The 15,154-nt window shown below is 42.4% G+C and overlaps 1 protein-coding gene across 2 annotated transcripts in view; it reads left to right on the forward strand.

Annotated features, from left to right (window-relative positions):
• Positions 1–15,154, forward strand: part of ahcyl1 (adenosylhomocysteinase-like 1) — a 136,572-nt gene that overhangs the window by 54,278 nt on the left and 67,140 nt on the right. For both annotated transcript variants that reach the window (XM_034172267.1, XM_034172265.1), the window contains exons 2-5: positions 5,922–6,036; positions 8,274–8,417; positions 12,080–12,180; positions 12,296–12,398. In XM_034172267.1, coding sequence (XP_034028158.1) covers positions 5,922–6,036; positions 8,274–8,417; positions 12,080–12,180; positions 12,296–12,398 — 463 coding nt within the window. The remainder of the gene's footprint in view (positions 1–5,921; positions 6,037–8,273; positions 8,418–12,079; positions 12,181–12,295; positions 12,399–15,154) is intronic.

Here is a 15,154-nt window from a genome sequence, read left to right on the forward strand (position 1 = left end):
ATGGAAGCGGCAAGACCGAAAACCAACATTGAATGCCTGTGACATTTGATCCCTCAGGTGGCAGTACATTAAAAACTGACATCATTGTGTAAAGGATCTTACAACTTGGGCTCAGGAACACTTTAGAAAACCATTGTCAGTTAACACAGTTCGTCTCTACATCTACAAATGCAAGTTAAAACTCTACCATTCAAAGTGAAAGCCAGACATCAACAACATCCAGAAATGCCGCCACCTTCTCTGGGCCCGAGCTCATTTGAAATGGACACTCACAACGTGGAAAAGCGTGCTATGGTCTGATGAGTCCACATTTGAAATTGTTTTTGGAAATTATAGATGTGTCCTCCGGACAAAAGATGAAAAAGACCATCCAGATTGTTACCAGCGCAAAGTTCAAAAGCCGGCATCTGTGATGGTATGGGGGTGTGTTAGTGCCTATGGCATGGGCAACTTACACATTTGTGATGGTATGGTGGTGTGTTAGTGCTCATGGCATAGGCAACTTACACATCTGTGATGGCACGATCAATGCTGAAAGGTACATCCAGGTTTTGGAGCAACACATGCTGCCTTCCAAGCAGCATCTTTTTCAGGGACGTCCCTGCTTATTTCAGCAAGACAATGCCAAGCCACATTCTGCACGTGTTACAACAGCGTGGTTTTGTAGTAAAAGAGTGCGGGTACAAGACTGGCCTGCCTGCAGTCCAGACCTGTCGCCCATTGAACATGTGTGACGCATTACGAAGCGCAAAATACAACAGCGGAGACCCCGGACTGTTGAACAACTGAAGTCTTACATCAGTCAAGAATGAGAAAGAATTCCACCTACAAACCTTCAACAGTTAGTGTCCTCAGTTCCTAAACACTTATTGAGTGTTGTTAGAAGGAAAGGTGATGTAACACAGTGGTAAACATACCACTGTCCCAGCTTTTTTGAAACTTGTTGCAGGCATCCATTTCAAAATGATCAAATATTTGCACAAAAACAATAAAGTTTATCAGTTTGAACATTAAATATCTTGTCTTTGTGGTGTATTCAGTTGAATATAGGTTGAAGAGGATTTGCAAATCATTGTATTCTGTTTTTATTTACATTTTACACAACATCCCAACTTCATTGGAATTGGGGTTGTATATACCACTGTGTGTAGACTGAGTCAAGTACCATACTTCAGATTTTTTCTCTACTAGGCACTTCATCTGCGGAGGGAACTCCACTGTGCACATAAACACAAAAAGGGCAACCAACAGACACATGCAGTCAGGTCCATACACATTTGAACAACGACACAGTTTTTGTAATTTTGCTCCTTTACACAAACACAACAGAGTTAACGGACGTAATCAAAATGTGTGTGGATTGTTAGCTTTAATTTTAAGGGGTTTAACAAAATCATCGCATTGGGACAGGGTGATGGACAGGCAATTAGTGCTGTTGTTTACAGACCAGAAGGTTCCCAGTTCAAAACCATCACCTCGTCATGTGGAGTTGTGTCAGTAAGGGCATCTGGTGTAAAATATGTACCAAATCAACATGCAGATCTGCTGTGGTGACACAGAGGACTATGCACAGTCTCTGGAGTCGCAGAAGCCTGTAATTCCTTCAGAATTGCCTGGATGTCTTGGTCACAGTCACCCAGTTTTTGAAAACTACTGAGTCTTGATAGATTTACCATATAGTACCATACTTTTTAAATTTCTTCATGGTTGATGTAAATGAAGTTAATGTGATATTTTTGTTAAACCCCTTGAATTAAAGCTAAGAGTTGACACTACAGGCACATCTTAATTGTTTCATGTTGTTGTGGTGTACAGAGGTAAAATTCTGCACCCCAGGGTTTTTTTTTTCTAGGAAAATGTGGCAAGGGGGCTACATCAGATGCGAAGGAGCAGAGCAACAAAGCGGGGGGTTGGAGCTTTTGAAAATCTGAGGCCAAAATGGGGCATTCTGAGGCTTCTTGAAGGGACCGGAAAACCGGAAAAAACAACAACCAGGCCCGTCGCTGTAGAGATGCATTCTGGAGGGTTTTTGGTGACTATTTTGTTTTCTTGCTTTTTTCTCATATTAAGCAGTCATACTGCCAAATATGTGTGGTATTTGTATTTTTTTGTTGTGTGCACTTTTTCACCTTTTCTTTGCCTTTACCCCAAATTGATATCACGACCTACATGTTTGTGTAATAAGAATACAATCAATCAGCATTTATGTTTATAGTCCTTTACAGCAGCCAGATGGTGTCCAAAGTGTTTTACAGTAAAATCAAGGAACAAGAATTCACAAAAGTAAAACAAAAGTACAATAGAATTAAAAAGGCACATACAAACAAAACGTGTCACAGCAGCACTCGGTATGAAAAGCCAGTTAAAATAAATAAGTCTTGAACTTGATTTAAAATGTGCTGGGTCAGAAATAGTGCATAAATCAGGAGGTAACTTGTTCCACAGTCTGGGTTCATCAACTGCAAAAACACAATCACCCCAGAGTTCAAATTTGACCTCAGAACATCTAAGTAAAGTTGGCCAGATGTCCGTAATGTGCTACTAAGTGTGGAGAGTTAAAATTTCAGACAAGTAAGATAGTGCAATGCTAATTATAGCTTTTACAACAAGCATTAAAATCTTAAAAATCAATTCTAAAAGAACTGGAAGCCAGTGGAGTGAGTAAAGTACAGGCGTAATATGCTCACTTCTGGAAGTATTCATTAAAAGACAAGCAGCAGCATTTTGACAAGTTGGATGTGTGCAAGAGAAGACTGGTTAATACCAGCATAAAGTGCATTACAGTAATCAAGTTTGGAGCTGATGAAAGCATGAATGGGCGTCTAAAGATCACGTCTATTGAGGAAGGACTTTACTTTAGCTAAAGAATGTTGCTGGGAAAAAACTTGCTTTGACAACAGAGTTTATCTGATGATCGAACCTAAAACACCTGTCAAACACACACTAAACCGCAAGAGCCATAATCATTTTCATATTTATCGCTTCCTGAACTCTAAATGACCTGATTTTAAAGATAGAAACCCAAACAGAACCAGTCATGCCTGAGCATAGACATTAGTTATGTAGTTAGGCAGAAAAGTTAAATTAAGTAAACTCATCTATTAAACAATGCAGAACTGTAGTAAAACACAGGCTCAGAGTAATACTGATTTAAACATTTTAATTGTTAAAAACATTACTGTTATTATAAATAATAGTAGCAGTAGTAGTATTCTATTAGTATGAAAAAATGTCTTCAAAAGTGGACCTTTAATTGAGGGGTGTTGAGGGGCATGCACCCCACAGAACACCCTCTTTCCATCTGGATTCACCCCTGGCGTGCAGTTTCCGAGTAAGTAGAATGGAGACATGTATTTATGTGGAAAGCACATAGAAAAAAGAAAAGTTTAAAAATATGTTTGTAAACTCTGCACTCTGCTCTTTGCTCTCTGTGTCCTCTTTTTTTTTTCAACTCGGACCTGCTGCGCAAAACAGTGGGCTGACAGCTCGCAGCATCATGAACATGTTATATTGTTTTTTTGATAATACCGTGATCCGGTAGAGAACCAGAACAGACACCAGTATGAAAAAAAGTGAGCGATTTGTCTGAACCTCCCCTAGCTAGGGGCCAGACAACAGAGCATGGGAGCTGTGTGAAATATGATGTTTTTGCATTCTTACTGTCACTTTGCCATGTTTTTAGTATTTTGGAAAAGAAATATACTGTTTATTCTGAACAGGCTTGCTATTTCCTGTTTTCAATGTTATGGATTTATGGAAGAACCAATCGCAGAGGGGAAGGCTGTACACTAGGAATAACGCCAATAAATAACTAAATAAAAAATGTATTTATTTTCTCAATGTCAGGGTCTCAGCACTTCCCTCGTCTGAGCAATCCTCTACACTACTCCGCACATTCACGAACCTGGTGTCACGGTCTAATCAGTCCCCCTGCTTTCACTGCGCATGTGCCTTGTTTCTGTTTAAAGCTGACTTTAGAATGATTTAAGAGGTTTTACGTTGTCATCTGATGGTTAATAATAACATTATTCCCTTTGATCGGTAGAGAGTCAGACTCAGACGTGCTGCTGTGGCGCTCTGATCGCTCCCCCGGCTTTTATTATGAAATAAGGCTGAATTGATGTGGAAATGATTGTTGTACAAAAGATTCAGATATCTGTCACTGAGATAGATGATGACTGGAGTGCAGGTTTAAGCAGAAATGAGGCGATAATCTGCGAATTGCTGCTGACGCTCCGAAATGACGTGCGCAGTGAAGGTAGGTGGACCAATCAGAAGGGGGAACCGTTCTGACTATGACACCGGTTTAGAAAACTCCTGTACCCCACTGTCGAACTACACCTTTAATTCAATGAAAAATGTTTAAAATTGATTTGAGATACACTTACTCTTAAAAACTAACTCAGAAATAAGACAGTTTCAGACATTATGTCGGAAGAATACTTTAGGGATAAAAGCTTAACTTTTTGTGAAGTTCTGTTTGTTGTTGTATTAGTAGTAACAAAGATTGCAGTTCTTCATTCATGATGGTGACACAGTTTTACTTTCTGTTGCACAGTGTGACAGTGACACAACCTGAGCTTATTTTGATTCCATAAAACAACTTTATTTCTTTTTCTTTAAAAAGGCAGAGTGTTATCTTACAACATCTCATCTGACCTTTGGGAAGATCAAGATACTTTTATTTTCAGCACATCTTGTATTTGGGATCCTGTTGATACTTCACTAATCCCACAGTACATCTCTGACTGCTCGCTGTGAGCTCCATGCAGGGCAAGTGTTAGTTCATCAGCATTTGCCAGATGTGTTATTAGTTGACTCATCTGTCCCAACGAGGACAGATGAGTCCGAGCAACGAGGTCTAAAACTAAATGACACTAACAAAGTGATAGCATGAGGTTCAAATCTGGCACCTCTGTACAGATGTCTTATTTTGGTGAAATACAGAATAATACCGTGAGCTTGCTTTAAAACAATGTGTTTCCAAGAAATCCAGCTCTTTTCAGATTGCAAATAAATGAAAACGAAATTATTTTGCATTTTGAGTGCTGATCATTGCAAAGGATTGATCTTGACGTTTTTCTGGCTACGTGCTGCTCTGTCTCTCTGTCTCTGTCTCTCTCTCTGTCTCTCTCTCTCTCTCTCTCTCTCTCTCTTCTCTCTCTCTCTCTCTCTCTCTGATCAATCCAGCTGTCTGATGTGTTGGAGTGAGTTAGTGAGTCCTCGCTGTCTGAACTGACCCAGTTCACTAAAGACCTGAGGGTTCAGCCCCTCTAATGTTGACAATTGACTGTGAGCGCAGATAGAGTCTCAATTTCAGGGCATCATAAGGACACAAAACAGTCTCTTAGTTTTATTGTCTGTTCAGTTTGAAAGAGTGTTTGTGGTTTTGCACTGTGGATCCAAGTAAGAAGAGCTGAAATCTCTGTTACTACAAGCAGCCCAGCTCGATGCAGATCTAATTTATCCCTCTCCAGGTCTTTGATCTTGGTCCCTTTGAAGGGTTCTGTTGACACAATGAAACACACCAACAACCGAAGCTTCTGCATTTGAACAAAGACTAAATCATAGACCGGGAGGGAGAACCTAAAAATAGGCATCGTCTCCCTCTTTCTGGTCCACTTGTGCTCTGATACAATAAGCTCAAGTGATTCAGCTTTTTCAAAGTACACCTTTCTGATGGAAACAGCAAAATTCATCCAAATATAGACCAACAAAGAGAGGAAATTATCTTTATAATTTATAACTTATCAGTAACGGTGTGTCAACATACGTGTGTCCCCCCACCCCCATTTCATTGTTGACATGTGATGAGCAGATCCAGGCAGACAAAACGTCTGGACACAAAGTGATTAAGGGCTAGATTTTGTTTGCTTTTTGTGCTAATGCTGTGCACTGTTTTTGTCCTGGGTTCTCTCCAGATCCAGTTTGCTAACGCAGAGGACAAACAGGAATTTAGCAAGTACCCCACTAAAGCAGGCCGCCGCTCGCTCTCTCGCTCAATCTCGCAGTCATCCACAGACAGCTACAGCTCAGGTACGACACAGTGTTGGTCACTGTATCACCCCCCAAAAAGTTCATAATAATCATTTGTATTGTGGATTTGAGACATTGACACATTTGTTTCACATTTATTCCTTTAATGGATATGTGACATTTATTTAAATAAAGTATGCACCCATCTGTTCATGCTTATGTCGTTGCAGAACATAAACACCAGAGCTTGGACAATAAACTTACTGTATGTTCCAGAATATAAGTCATGTTTTTTTTTTTTTACTAGTTTGAGAAGCCCTGCCACTCTGGTGCGACATATAAAATAAGAAGAACTTTATTTATCCCAAAGGAAATTATTTTGCCAGAGTACAGAAACAGTGAACAATGTGTTTTTTTTGTTTTTTTTTTACATTGAGTACAACAAATTTATGTGAAATGACCGGAAGACATTTGCACAAGATGTTCGATAATATTGCACACAGCTCTAAGCAACTGAATAACTCTGTTCATTATGTATCATCCCACAGAAGGGGGAGGAAATATACAGTATGATTGCCACAGGTAGGAAAGACCTCCTGAGGCGTTCTGTGGTGCATCTCGGTGGTCTCAGTCTATGGCTGAAGGTGCTTTGACAGGACGTCAGTGTGGCGTGGAGGGGGTGGGAGGTGTTGTCCAGGATGCTGAGCAGTTTCCTCAGCATCCTTCTCTTCGACACCTTCACCACAGACTCCAGCTCATCCCCCAGGACAGAGCCAGCTCCCCTGATGAGCTTGTTGAGTCTGTTTGTGTCAGCTGCCTTCAACCTGCTGCTCCAGCACATTACAGACGCAGGAGACCACCAAGTGCTAAAACATCTGCCATATATTTCTGCAGACATTGAAAGATCTGAGCCTCCTGAGGAAGTACAGTCAGGTCTGACCTTTCTTATACACAGCATCTATGTTTACAGTCTAGTTTGTTGTCTGTGTGGACACCCAGGTACTTGTAGTACCTGTCCACAATGTCCACCTCTGTTCCACTGATAGTAACTTTGTTTGCCCGGGAAATTCACAAGTTTGTTATTAATAATAGTAATTATAATGACTGAGCGTCAAAGCACTAAACAAAATAAACTCCAATAATAAAAGAATAAATGCCAGTAATATATATATATAAAAAAATCACTACAACAATGCACAAAAATCCTAAATGAAAGTGCTCATAGCACAGAAAAAGGTTTGACTTATAGTCTGATGTGACTTGTAGATGTTTTTTCCTCTTCAGGACATTTTTTGACAGGTGCGATTTATACTCCAGAAAATACGGTCTATCCCGATACGATATATCTCACAATAATTGGGTGCTGATTCAATATGCATCACCATTCTTAAGAAATGTGATTTTGCAAGTGCTGCAATTTGATATTTCAATATCCTGGGATTTCTGTTTGTTTTTTCCTCATAAATCATATTCAAAAGCAATGTGCATCACATTTGAGTGAGTTATTTTATTTTTTAGGAAAGCCATATTGCACATTTGGTAATTAAATAATTAAAACGCTTTTGGAAGTAAACTGCTGCCTGCCAAAGTATCTTTCACAATTATAGACCTAACTGCATTAAAAGTGGTAAAAAGCAGTTTGCATTGGGATGGGTGACATTTACTTAATTGGTGTCTGCCACAGTGCATCAGGCAGAAAAGCTCTTCTTGCTGTCTTGGATAAAAAATTTCCATGCTTGGTGGGAGAACTGGATACTGCACTGTGCCCTGCTGCCAGGCCTGCAGCAGGTACCTGAGCTGAGCAGCCAAGTGTCCCTCTGGAACACTGCTACAGTGCACCTGCATTTGGTTCTTGAATGGTAGGTGCATCCCTGCAAACAAACAAAAAAACAAAACATACAAATAAAGACATTTTGCACCCCCTGGCTAACATTTTTTAAGTGCCTGTTCATCAATGCTCAGTTTCATCTCCAGGGAAGTTTCTCTGTCCACCAAATACATTGCACCCTCTGGTGAATGAAAGTAGTACTACATTCTTTCGACCTCATCTATAAACATTTGAAATTGAATGATATCAATTCTGGACTTTAAAAATCAATTCTCACCTTGTAAAAATAAATATCACAGTATTGCAAATATGAATTTTTCTTCCCCGCCATAATAAAGCGCACACAAAGTGAGGTTCAAACACATAAACTTCACCCATTTCACACTGGATATGAAGTGTTTATATTTCATAAATGGCTTTGTTTTGTATGTTTTTTTTTCTCCTTTAAAATTATGTTTCCATTTTACAGCTGCTTCTTACACCGACAGCTCTGACGATGAGGCCTCCCCGAGGGACAAAGCTCAGGTCAACACTCAAGGCGGCAGTGATTTCTGCGTTAAAAACATCAAACAAGCTGAGTTTGGCCGACGTGAAATTGAAATTGCAGAACAAGGTACAGTCAAAAGCTGCTTATGACAACTGGCAGTGCACTTCCTCACGGGGCTGGTCGGGCTATACTTTACTTGTGTACAGTGCTTTGAGGTGACAAGCTTTAGCACAATATGAATAAATAGAATAAAATTGGTCTAATCTCCATATTTTTTTGAACCGCTGAGAAATAGCAGTGCACCCAGGACAACGTTCAAACTCCTTCCATTGAGGTGAAAGTGCTAATCACAGCATCGTTAGCTCATAGAGAGCTCTGAGTACCTGTGGAGACGTTTTCACACCATGTGTATCACATGGTGTTTGGTTCACTGTGCAAACAGGTTTTTTTGTGTGTGTGATTGATAAAATTTGTCTTGATCGCAAAAGAGTTTATCACTCCAGGCTGGGGCTGTATCCTTATGATTCTCTGAAACATGATCAGTGTTGGGAAGGTGTCGTAGCACGGACCCACAACAGGGGGCGCAAATGAACGGACAATGAATAAGCCAAAAAGTAACAATTTAATGTTGTGATAATACACAACTAAATACACAGAAATTGTAAAGTCAGTTGACACCAGGTGACGTGTGGGCAGGCTCGAAGACAGAAGACCCCCGACGAGCACCACCAACGGCCTGAAGAACACCGGAGCCGCCAAGTCCCGAGTCCCCAGGTGGCCTCTGTCTTCGGCTGTCGACCCTGGTACTGTTATCTGGTTGGGGTGTGAAGCAAAGCCGTCGCTGATCACACCAAACGCCAATCCCACAGATAAGGCAACACCACATGAAAACGGCTGCAAAGAAGTTCAGACTATTAGTCAGCGTTAAATACAGCAGAGAATATTACCTCTTCAGTAGTCGATTTCTCTGCGATGAGGTGGAGCTGCAGTCCGGCCTTTATGGTGATGATGATGATGATGAACGAGTGACAGCTGGTGCAGAGGATGAATGACAGCTGTCACTTCTTCTGGGTCTGGCGCCCTCTCGTGCTTGGAGCCCGCACTCCAAGCAGGGCGCCCTCTGGTGGTGGTGGGCCAGCAGTACCCCCTCTTCAGCGGCCCACATAACAATCAGCACTCTTTCTCCCAATTCTATTAATTATTTTGTTATTTCTCTCCTGTTACCGCTCCTGAAATCTCTCTTTTTTTTTTTTCTTTTTTCCCTGCACTGTTCACAGTGTAGAGCAGGTCTGGTCAGGTCTGGGAGCAAGCACAGGTTCCTTGGTGTGATGGATGCTGTGATGCACTGCCCTTGCTTCTGGATTTCACTGCATCACCTGGTGGAGTGGGTGGTTGCAAAGAAAACCTGCACCCTCTCGGCCCTTTCTGAAACGAGTTGAATATCCCTGATCTAGGGAGAAAACCGGTCCACCCCACATCATGAGGATGCACTGACCAGTTTGTAGTATACAAATAATGAATGTTTGAGTTCAATGGTATGAATATTTCATGAGGTAAGAGATTTAACGTTCCATTCAATGAGTTGAAGTCGAGTCAATCCTGGACACTGTTAATGAAACACAGTGGCAACTGGTATGAATAATCCATGTCACGTGACATACAAGCCACCAATCAAATGACAAAGATCCACTCAGCTGTTATATAATGAACTTTGATACACCAGATCACTCCCAAAAGAAACTGTTTTGCCTATGGCATATCCCACAGACCTACAGTATCTGCACTACGCCCTTATGTTAGTATACAAATAACAAATGTTTATGAGTTCAATGGTATGAATATTTCATGAGGTGAAAGATGCCATTCAATGAGGCGTCTCTCGTTGAATGGTATCTTTCACCGAATTAAATATTTTTTCCATTGAAAGAATGTAAAAACATTCATTATTTGTTTGATATAACGGCTAAAATAGATCCTTGTCATTTAATATTTTACTAATTTATTAACAACAGAAAAGGGCTTTACATTTTAGGTGTTCCACTGCTGCTTAATAGTCCAGCATGAACTTTAAACAGGAGTCCAAAATAGTGACGGTGTAGTCTTTGATGCTGTGCGCTGACTTAGTGTATTTCCAAAAAAAAAAAAGAAAAATAAATGTATGTAAAATGTATATGTAGTTTTTCAACTTTTCTTCCTAACAGCTCTTCATGCCTCCAGATGGCTTACAGTGTCTGGTAAATCTGTCTGGAGGAGGCAGTTCTTAGAAAAAAGGAATGATTATTCAAGAAGGAGACTAGTGGGGAAAGCCACCAGAACACCTAGACGACCCTGAATGATTGGCTGTGATTGGAGAAATTGTGCACATAGTGCATGTTTTGCATTTTGCCTCACCAGTTACACAGCTTCATGATGAAGTGGTACAAAGGAGGGTTGTCTTAACAAGAAGACTTGAACGTTCAGCTACAGTTTGAAAATGTATGAAAATCCTTCTCTGTTCCACTCTATTATGAAGCTGTGGGGGCTCTCAGTTTGATGTGGTTTCCTGCCATTTCAGTAGACATTCAGTTTGTTGTTTCACATCCTTTACTGAGTCTTTACTGATACTGAGTCATTTCGTTAGCTCGCGTTGGCTGTCACCATTATCAGGCTGCTTTACAAATGGTAATTTTTGTTGTCTTCCCACAGCAGCTGCAGGAATGTACACAAAGAGGGAATTTAGTCACTAGCCTATAGCAGTCGGCCTCTCGGTAGGAGGGGTCTGGTTAGGTTAAAAACTCCAGCTTTTGTTGGCTTCTGGTTTATTCTTCTCTACAAGAGTCAAGACAGAAGTCAGACTACCAGAGCAAGAATTTTAGCTGAGGAAGCTTCTGTGATTTGAAGCGAAATGTCCTCACGTCAAGCAACCCAGTCCAGTCGAAGATTCAAGCTTCTCTACAAAGAGGGAACTATCAGACAGAAAGTGTAGCTTTAAAATGATGCGGTTATTGTGGATATTAAATTATACAAAACTATGTGCGGAGCCAGACTGAGAATTCTTGAAAGGCTTTGTTGGAACAGCACTTAATCAGACAGACTTTTCGAAGTTCCTTCTGCTGCTCAGTACAGCACAGTAGATTCAAGTTGGATCTTCATGTTGATTTGGCACAGGTTTTACACTGGATGCCCTTCCTAACGCAACTTCCCATTACATGGGGAACTGTGGCAGGGTTGGGGTTTGAACTAGGAGCCTTCGGCACTGAAGCCAAGTGCACTAACCACTTGGCCACCACTCATGCTTCAATAAAGGTTTCAAATGCAAACCATTGAATGAGTTTCAGATTCACTCGGTCAACACTAACACCCACTGACTCAAAGCTAACTTTCGCTCTTGTAAAAAGCTCATAAATGTAAATATTGTTTATGATTGATTGATTGAATGGCTTTATAGAACATGTACAAATTGTAAGTAAGACAATAGGATCTTAAACAACTGCAAATTATAAAGAAGACAATGCTCATATGGCCGAAGGTATTTTAGCATTGCGTTATATTTCGTCTTGTATTCGTTGCTCGTGTTAGCCCTAATTAGGCATGAGTGTTTGACAAGAGTTCTTTAAGATTTAACCAGAGTGGTGACAGCAGTTTGTGACATTATTGTACAATGAGACTATTACTCAACCATTAACTCTACACTTAACATGTAAAAATAAATATGCTTCATTATTGGAAATGATACATAGTTTTCCTCTTGCAAAATAAAAGCTCGTTGTTTTAGTTTCCAGTCCATTGTTCTGTTTTTTCCTCTGCAGACATGTCTGCTCTGATCTCCCTGAGGAAACGAGCCCAGGGAGAGAAGCCACTGGCTGGGGCAAAGATCGTAGGATGTACCCATATCACTGCTCAGACTGCAGTACGTCCACTCCTCCAGTAAACTGTCACTGCCATTGCTGCCGCCTTCTTTTTTGTTTCCCTCTTCTTCTTTTGGTTTCTTCCACTGTATGTGTTTTATGTTGCCTTTTTGTTAGGTCCTGATTGAGACTCTGGTGGCCCTGGGCGCCCAGTGCCGCTGGACTGCCTGCAACATATATTCCACTCAGAACGAGGTGGCGGCAGCTCTCGCTGAGACGGGTAAGATCTTACCTATAATACTGATCATACGTATCTTACACACAAGGGAGTGTATCTGGTGGTTTCATATCTAACATATTCGAGCTGAGGGTCTGCAATAACCTTTCCGTGGTAGATGTTGCTTGCTAATGCCGTCTCTCATATTGCAAACATAGTGGCCTGTTTGGCTGCAGTGCAAATCGAGATGCCATTTAATGTCTTACATCTAAATTCAGAATAAATTGAGATGGTATCATTGACCCTGCTTCACACAGGTGTCTGTTAACAGTTTCACTGAATACTTGTACGTTTTGTCAAAGTAAAAAAGCTAAAATTTTAGAACCCACCTTGTCCTTTGACCTCCATATTAGAAAAATTACCAAGAATGTATTTGGTTTTTACTGCAATAACATGGCAAAAATGTATTATTTTGGTCCTTGGTGGATATAGAGGCATTGATTCATGCTTTTATTTTGTCCAGAATTGCTGTAATTCTTTATTCTTACTGGCCTAACAGTATTGGATTCATTTTTGTTATTATGTCCGCCAACGACGTAATAAAATTATCTGCGTTTACTTATTTGTGTGTTTGTTAGCAGGATTACGTCAAAACTACTGCACGGATTTTGACTACATTTTCACCACAGATAGATATTAGGCCATGGAGGAGTTCATTATGTTTTGAGGGTTATCCTGATCCGGATCCAGATTCTGGATGTATATTTTACTTTATATAAGGCTTTGAAGGATTACATTAAAAAAAAAAAAAACGTCACGGATTCTCAACAACTTTGCACCACAGATAGATATTAGGTCATGGAAGATGCCACTGAATTTTGGCGGTGATCTTGATCCAGATTGGCAGACGTGAGAAATCTCAGATTGCTCTTGTTAACATATTAAATCCCAACTGATAACTGTGTTTTCGTATGAAACCTTAGCTATCTTTCGGAACCATTCATTGTCAAAATGCAGGTCTATATAGTATTGCAAATGTGAAAAAGAAGTCAGCAGGTTACAGGGCTTTCTCTTATTGTGCTGGAGATACCTGCCATGCATGTTTTCCAAGTCTACCTGCGCCACTGCTGAGTCACTAAGTCAGTTGTGTCCAGCCAGTCAAACGCTATACAGGAGACACCAGCTTTAAGTGATCAGCTGTATTTGTAGCGGATAGACAGAGGAAACTTGCAAGGCAGGAGCAGGATTGGTGACCCCTGCATTGGTGCAACCTGCTGGCTGTGATAAAACTGCCTGGGCTTGATTTTTCGAAAGATTTGTATGTGTCAAAATGTGCACAAACTGTTGTGAAAGTGTAGGAACACGGACCCACAACAGGGGGCGCAATGAACGGACAATGGAGGAAGATAAATAACAAGGTTTACTATTGTGAAACAAGCACAATAAGTACAACAATCACAATTTGGGGTCGAATTTGCTGGTGTCGTGTGGGCAGGCTCGAAGGTAGGAGACGTCCGTCTCAGTCGAACCGGAACCACCCCGATCTCCTCTGCCACCGAACCCTGGAAATACTGGAACCGCCAAGTCCCGAATTCCCAGGTGGCCACTGCCTCCGCTCGTCGGATCCGGTACTGCTGGCAGGAGAGAGCAACAACACACAGGTGTGATGCGACAGCACCCAGTAACGAAGAGGGGAGAAGCCGCCTCCACCTCTTGTCAATGCACAACAGGAAGGTGAGTACTTATCCAAGCAATATAGCTTTTAGCAGTCAACAATCCTGAAAAGGTTTAACAAATGATTAGCTGGTTAATCAGAATAAGAATGCAGAGATACTACCTCAGTCTTAGGCGATATCTCGGCACTGAGGTGGAGACGCCGTCCTCCTGATATACCTTGGTGCCGAGTAGAAACAGCTGTGTCCAATAATGGGTGACAGCTGTCACCCTGGCTGCTCATCTCAGGTGGCGACGCCCTCTGGTGCCTGGAGCCCGCACTCCAGGCAGGGCGCCCTCTGGTGGTGGTGGGCCAGCAGTACCTCCTCTTCAGCGGCCCACACAACAGGACCCCCCCCCAACGGGCGCCTCCTGGCGCACGACCGGGCTTGTCCGGATGGCGACGGTAGAAGTCGGCCAGGAGGGCCGGGTCCAGGATGAAGCTCCTCTTCACCCAGGAGCGTTCTTCGGGGCCGTACCCCTCCCAGTCCACCAGGTACTGAAGACCCCGACCCATTCGACGGACATCGAGGAGCCGACGCACGGTCCAAGCCGGTTCCCCGTCGATGATCCGGGCAGGAGGTGGTGCCGGACCCGGGGTGCAGAGGGGTGAGGTGTGATGGGGCTTTATCCGGGAGACGTGGAATACTGGGTGAATCCGCAGCGAGGCCGGCAACTGAAGCCTCACTGCGGCGGGATTGATGATTTTGAGGACCTTGAAGGGGCCGATGTATCGGTCTTGGAGCTTGGGGGAGTCCACTTGAAGGGGAATGTCCTTGGTGGACAACCATACCTCCTGCCCAGGACGATACGTGGGAGCCGGGGCCCGCCGCCGGTCTGCATGTGTCTTCGCTCTCGTCCGGGCCTTCAACAAGGCAGAGCGGGCGGCACGCCACACCCGACGGCACCTCCGTAGGTGGGCCTGGACCGAGGGCACACCGACCTCTCCCTCGACCACCGGAAACAAGGGGGGCTGATACCCCAAGCACACCTCAAACGGGGAGAGGCCGGTGGCTGATGACACTTGGCTGTTGTGAGCGTACTCGATCCAGGCCAGGTGGGTACTCCAGGCCGTCGGGTGCGCGGCTGTCACACAGCGTAGTGTC

Source organism: Thalassophryne amazonica, chromosome 6 (genome assembly GCF_902500255.1).
Source record: "Thalassophryne amazonica chromosome 6, fThaAma1.1, whole genome shotgun sequence".
NCBI classification, from domain to species: domain Eukaryota; kingdom Metazoa; phylum Chordata; class Actinopteri; order Batrachoidiformes; family Batrachoididae; genus Thalassophryne; species Thalassophryne amazonica.